This window comes from Mus pahari, chromosome 6, assembly GCF_900095145.1.
Source record: "Mus pahari chromosome 6, PAHARI_EIJ_v1.1, whole genome shotgun sequence".
NCBI lineage: Eukaryota > Metazoa > Chordata > Mammalia > Rodentia > Muridae > Mus > Mus pahari.
In genome coordinates, this window is record NC_034595.1 from 85,521,842 (window position 1) to 85,528,907 (window position 7,066).

The following is a 7,066-nucleotide window of genomic DNA, read 5'->3' on the forward strand; positions in this document are numbered from 1 at the left end:
GCTGCAGGCCAGAAGAGGGCATCGGATCCCATTACAGATGGTCGTGAGCCACCATGAGGTTGGTTGCTGGGAATTGAACTCTGGAAAAGCAGTCAGTGCTCTTAACTACTGAGCCATCTTGCCAGCCCCCCAGAAGAGGAGATCTTAATTGAGAAACTGACTGTTAAGACTTGCCTGCAGGCAAATCTGTGGGTATTATGGTAACTGATCATTGTGGCAGGAGGGCCTAGTCCAACAGAGGCAGTGCAACCCCTGCACAGGTGGTCCTGATGCTGTGCGAGAGCAGGCTGAGTGAGCCATGAGGAGCAAGCCAGTAGGCAGCCTTCCTCCATGGACTCTGCTTAAGTTCCTGCCTCCAGATTCCTGTCCTGAGTTCCTAACCTGACGTCCATCAGTGATGGGGTGTGGCCTGAGAGCTTTGAAATGAAACTCCTCAGATTGCTTTTGCTCGGAGTTGTAGATCACAGCAGTGGAGATTCGAACTCAGACAGGAGTCTGGGAAAGCACCTGCCTAGGCCTGCTTTGGCTTCATGGGGTCTAGGTTTTGTGTAGGGGCAGTCTGCTGTCCTTATGGTTTCCACAGGACCAAAATTGTAAAGTAGAGCACAGTCAGCCGGGTTTGGTGGCACACGCCTTTAATCCTAGCACTTGGGATGGCAGGCAGTTTATGTGAGTTTGAGACCAGCCTGGTCTACAAAACCAAAACCAAAAATAAATAAATAAATAAACAAAAATTCTCTTTTTTTGCAAACGGCAATCTTTTGTTCATACGGAAACAGGATGGGGGGTGGGGTAAGCATTTTATCCAAGACTACACAGTAAGTCAAGGCTGAGCTGCGCTTCTCCTGCCTGCACAGCTGTCCATGCCAGCTGAACACTGACTCCAGTCCTGGGTATGTCCTCACTCCTGCCCGGCCTTGACCCCCAGGAGGCCCTGGGGTGGAGGATTTTCTCTAGAGCCTGTTGGCAGTCTGGAGGTATATCTCCTTAGGAGTCACTGGGCTCGGCTTTTTGTCCCCCGCCCCGCCCCAGATGGCTCGGGGGCTCTGCCACTGGGAAACAGTGCCTTTGCCAAGTTGCTAATGGGGTGACAGAGGCAGTGGCCGCACAGGCGGGCAGTGGGTGAGCCAGGCTGGTTGGGACAATATGCTCGATTAAGCGGCTGTCTTTTACAGCCCTGGATGATTGTCCCAGACAAACAGCAAGCTCTTTATTATTCCTGAGATTTCCCGTTTGTTTATGGCCCTGGCGCAGCCAGCCCGGTGCAAAGAATGGATCCCCCGATTTCAGGCCCAGCACGGACATAACCCGCTTGGAACCAGCTCCAGCCCTGACACTTGTCACTGGCCTCTTGCTGTCAGAGCCTCATGCATGGCCACTTAGATGCTGGCTTGTGGGGGTCTAGTGTGGCTCAGGCAGCTGCGTGCTGCTCTCCCATTGGACAGATGGGAAGTCAGAGGCTCAGAGCGCTATGTGGAGCCTCTTATCCATCCAAGGGTAGGGCTATGGTTCAGAGGCCAGGCTGTATACTCTCAGAAGGGCAGAATGTGTGTGTGTGTGTGTGTGTGTGTGTGTGTGTGTGTCTGTCTGTCTGTCTGTCTGTCTATGTAGCACTGGCTATTAGGGCCTGGCTCAGCTACTCACATTCAGAGGGACTTTTCCTAAGGCAGCTTCCTGCCCCCCACACCCCGGGTTTTTTTGTCAAGTATGAAATGAGGTTTGGGGCTCACACCCCTAGACAGGTTACTCAGCAGTTTTGCTAAGTGCCCAGTGTGTGCAAACAGAGATCTTCAAACTGGTTGTCTTGAATCGGACGGAGGGTGGCTAGACACCGGGTGAGAGCCCACGTGGGGTACAGAGGAGAGGCAGAGGATTCGCAAGGCTCAGGTGTCAATCGGCCAGCCCTCCGTGGGACCTTGGCTACCTCATTTCTGAGCCTTAGATGTCCCTTCTGTGCTGGCAGGCTGAGTCGGAACACCTCTCAAGTGCCAGGCAGGAGACAGTCAGTGCCAGGACTGCTGCCCCTCACTGGAACTCTATACCTTCCCAGGAGAGATGGTACTAAGAGTGAGTGATCTTCCCTCCTTTGCTCTGCTGCTCTGGCCAGTGCTTCCTGGTGTCTAGCCTGGGTATCTAGTGCTGCTTTTTTGCTGAGGGTTACCTGAGCGGGCATAGGACTCATGACATGTCCTGGTGATCTGGGCTGCAAGCTCTCGGTAGTAGGCCCTTTTATCTTCCTTGGCATCATCCGCACCAAGGGCAATCATGCCCCCTGAGAAGCAGGCAAGGTGTCCCATCTTATGGTCCAGAATTCCTCCACGCCACTCAGCAATGTAGGTCAAGCCCCCGGGAGAGACATTCACTAGATAGGTCTCTATGGCCTGGGGATGGGGAGGATGGTGTGGGGAGGGAAAGGAAACAAGTTAGCTGGGAGGCAACAGCAGCAGGTGCTCTCAGGCCCTACTGTCCCCCAGAGCCAGTGTGTGGCAGGGGCCCTGCCAGGAGCTAAGATGTAATGCAGGCCTTATAAATCTTCTACATCCTGTGGCTGGGGAGATGGTTCAGCTGTTAAGAGCACTGGCTGCTCTTCCAGGGTCCCCAGGTTCATTCCCAGAACCCTCAAAGCAGATCGAGACCATCGGCAACGCCAGTTCCAGAGGATCTGATGCCCTCTTCTGGCTTCTGTAGGCATTGCGCGCACATGGTGCCCAGACACACCCACTCTCAAACAGAAGTTTTCAAGGTTAAAAGGAATCAATGTTTTAAAGAACACTTAGAAACACTTTACAATGGGGATCAGAGTGCAAACGTGTCCACCTGAGTCTGAGTCCCAGAGCCGACAATAATCACGTTGAATAAATAAAGTTTAACGAATCGTCTTCTCCTCCACTGCACCTTCTGCTAGAAGGGCTTAGCCTGAAGGTTGCTGGCCTGTGCTGGAGTCCCCAGCTCTCCTGTGGCCTACCGGCTTCCTGGAAGGGAGGTCCCTGCGTCTCATCAGGAAAGAAGCTCTGCTCTGTCCAGGGTTTCAGCAGCGCTTTCTCCATGCCAAAGCCAGCTGTGGGAGGATCGGCTCACCCTCATCACCCACGGAGCCCTGCTCCCGCTGCGAGTGCCACAGGCTCCTTTCAGTAGAAAGGGACTCCTAGGAAATAATTCGTGATGCTGGGGTGCCTTCCACTCTCTGCTGACAGTTCCAGGAACTCTGAAACTGGGTGCTGTCCAGACGGCCCAAAGCTGGCCTCCGTAGGCTATGAGTCCTGATTTTAACTGTGGACCCAAGGGGACATCACTGGGCCTCTGCCTCCAGTCTACTCTCAAATGAACTGGATCACATCACAGGCCTTTGTACAACCTCAATAGATCCTTGGTAGGACAGCCTCGCTAGGCCTCAAACACACCCTGATCTGGCCCCCAAGATATGACTGGTTTTCTAGATTCACTCCCGGGCACACATTCTGTGAGTTCAAATCTCTTCTCTATCAGTTCTGTTGCGTGGCACTGGGCAAGTTACACACTCTCTCTGTGCCATGTCAGCATGGTCTCTTTGCATCAGAGTCCCCAACAATGCTGCCCATGAGTCCCCTGCAGCCTGTCCCCTGTCGTCAACCCACATCCCTGCCTGCCCCCTCTGGATATCCAAAGAGGACCAGAGTCCTTTTTGGGCCAGGGGCCTGAGACGCAGCAGCATTGTGGCTGGGCCTAGCTGTGGGTGCTGAGATTCAGATGCACACGGGAAACGGCTGTGATCAGCGGACAGCTGGGGATCAAAGTGTGGACGCTCTGCTTTGCAGACGAAGGCCAGAGAGGTCTCTTGCCACTGGCTGTGTATGTCCCACCCTGCATTCTGAGGTCGAGCCTCTTGCTCCTACTTCCTGGCTCTCCATTTGGAGCATGATTACATACAATAGTCCCCCCTTCCCCCCAACTATCAGAGTGTTGCTTGGCGTGGCTGCCAGCCACCAGCCAGGGCCTGGCACGTGGAGACAGGGCTGGCTTCCTTTTCCTCCCCTGTCAGGGCCAGGGCTGGGGGTTGGCTGCAGGATCCTCACTGGGTAGCAGATGGGAAAAGGCAGATGAGGTGCCTTGCTAGGGCATCAGCTCCACGTGGGGAACGAGCGGAGGCCTGGAGTGTCACCAGCTGCCAGGCGAGGTTGCTCCGGGCTCAGCACTAGCTCCTGGGTAGAACGGAGGTCCCAGGAGCTGCTCTGTTAAGGGTCACTGCAGGGGGTGGGCATCTGGGCGAGTCCAGGGTCCGAGAACCTTACCCATGTGTGGGATGTGAGGAAACAGATATATGGGGAGGAGCCAGGATGCCGTGTCTGGGCGCTAGCTAGGAAACAGCATCTTCTAGACTCCCTGGCCACGCCGGGTCACTGCCTCTCTGAGGAAAGTGCAGCTCAGCAGCCCTGACTATGACAGAGACAAGCACAGGTGGAGACAGACATGCCAAGCTTCATTCTCTGTGTGTGTTCCCATGTGCATGTTCATGTGTGTACTGGCACACGTGTGGGCACGTTTGTAATATGTGTACATATGTGTGGAGGCCACAGGCAGTTCTCAAGAGCTGTCTACCTTGGTTTGTTGGTTTGGTTTGGTTTGGTTTTTCGAGACATGTTTTTTTTTTCCATATAGCCATGGCTGTCCTGGGACTCACTCTGTAGACCAGGCTGGCCTTTAACTTAGGAATTCCCCTGCCTCTGCCTCCCAAGTGCTTGGATTAAAGGTGTGCGCTGCCACCATCTGGCTCCATTTTGCTTTTTAGAGATAGAGTCTCTCACTGGGATCTGGGGCTTGTTGACTAGAATAGCTGGCCAGTAAGACTCCCCCCTCCCCTGCCAGGACCCTCCCCTCTGCCTCTCAGCTCTGAGATTACAAATGTACGCCACCATGCTGGGCTCTTTATGCAGGGTCTGGGGAGGACCTTGGGTCCTTGCCCTTGTGAGGTAAGCATTTTACAGACTGAAACCTCCCCTTAGCTCCAACGAAAGTCAAGAGTGAGATGCAGGCTCTGGGTGAGGTGTCTGGGCAAGGCTCAAGCCACAAGATGTGGTACCGAGGTTGGTGGCCATGAGGGGTGTCCGGGTATCTCAGAGCCACTTTCCAGTTTTCTACAGACTCACTTGGCTCATCTGTACAGTGGGAACACAAGCTCACAGGATGCTGGTAGGGCCTGAAGGAAAAGGCACTGTGACATGGCTTGGTGCCTGTCCCAGCCAGTTCCTTCCTGTGTTTCTTGGGAAGCCCACCCAAGTCTACCTACAGGGACCCAGGTGACTTGAAGGCAGACAGTGCAAGCAGAAACAGCTAGGTCTTTCCCAGTCTCCATTTCATTATCTTTAAGGTGGAGCTAACACAGGGACCTAATATGTTTCTCTAGAGGAGGTCACAGTGGCGAGATCTTCCTTGGCTCCCTTAAGTGTCCTCTTATGACACTCAAGGGTGTGTCTATGAGGTGCCTTGAACCCTCCCACTCACCCCAATGGACACAGGTTAAACCTTCTCAGCCCTGGCCTGCACAGGGATCGCTGAGAAGCCCCAGAGAACCATCTCTGGGCCACCCCAGGGTCCTGGCACCATTGCTGGGGTGTAGCCTGTGAAGGGGGGTCTGAGTCTCCTCAGCAATTCCAATGTGCTAGCAAGGCTGAGAGGACCACTAGAGCATTCCTCAAAGCCTCAGACCTGCCAGAGGCCTGCCCGTCACTCAGGGTCTGCAGCCCCAGGCTCCTTACAGGAGATCAAATGTGGGAACTGAGTTCTCTCTACTCAGCCATGCTTTCTGAGGCTCCCAGACTGCTTAAATAATTCATGGTCATCTCTCCCCCGTGAAGTGAAGCTGCAACCATGGTGTGCCCTAAGGGCTGGGAGTCAGTGTGCTCGATGCTCATTAACCTTCTGTTTACTCTGCAGAGAGCAGCAGACCCCACCCCACCCCACCCCCGACAGAGGATGCTGGCCAGAGCCAAGGGCAGTCGGGGCTGTTTCATGACACGGAACCTGGCGCCAGGGAGCCGGGCAGAAAAATCTTACCCCTGAGATTTCCAAACCCACAGTTTAAGAGGTCCATGGCTCTAGATGCTTCTATAAGCACTGCCATTTCTGGGCAGACTCATACCATCAGGTTGTGCTTAGAGAACATCCATCCCACGGTCCATGCGTCGTCCATCCACGTATTCACATCGATCTACCCCTCCCCCACTGTATCCATCCTATCTGCTCACATCAATCCACCAACATCCACTCATCTATTCACCAACCTATCCACCCATGCGTAGCTAATGTGCCATCTACCCATCAGCTCATCCATGCATGGATCCACTCATTCAACTGTTCCCATCAATCTGTCATCTACTCATCCGTCCATTGGCCCAGCTCTCTACCCCCCAAGCACACACCGACTCACACACACATCTGCTCGACCGTTTAAACTGTTCCCATGCATCCACCCACTCTTACGTCTACCAGGCCATGCGTCCATTTGTCCATCCTTTCCTCTGTCCATCAGGATGCCCATACTAGTCCAGATGTGATGGTTTGTATATGCATGGCCCAGGGAGTGGGACTATTAGAAGCTGTGGCCTTGTTGGAGTAGGTATGTCACTGTGGCTGTGGGCTTTAAGGCCCCCATCCTAGCTGCCTGGAAGCCAGTCTTCTCCTGTTTGCCTTTGGAACAAGATGTAACCTCTCAGCTCTTCCTACATCATGTCTGCCTGGATGCTGCCATGTTCCTGCCTTGATGATAATGGACCGAACTTCTGAACCTGTAAGCCAACCCCAATTAAATGTTGTCCTTATAAGAGTTGCCTTGGTCATGGTGTCTGCTCACAGCACTAAAACCTTAACTAAGACACCACCCATCCACTCATCCATCCATCCACCCAACTATTCACATCTATCCACACTCTATATCCACACTCTATATCCACACTTATATATCCATCCATCCATCTACTCATCTAACTGTTTATACCAATCTGCCAACTCATCCATCCATCCCTCAATGCAACTATTCACATCTACTCATCCATCCACCCCATCATCCATCCATCCACCCACCCACCCACCC

General features: G+C 53.5%; 1 protein-coding gene across 1 annotated transcript in view; it reads right to left on the bottom strand.

Moving 5' to 3' along the window:
* Positions 1-7,066, bottom strand: part of Man1c1 (mannosidase alpha class 1C member 1) — a 142,703-nt gene that overhangs the window by 5,022 nt on the left and 130,615 nt on the right. Inside the window, exon 9 of the mRNA XM_021200031.2 lies at positions 2,162-2,381. Coding sequence (XP_021055690.1) covers positions 2,162-2,381 — 220 coding nt within the window. The remainder of the gene's footprint in view (positions 1-2,161; positions 2,382-7,066) is intronic.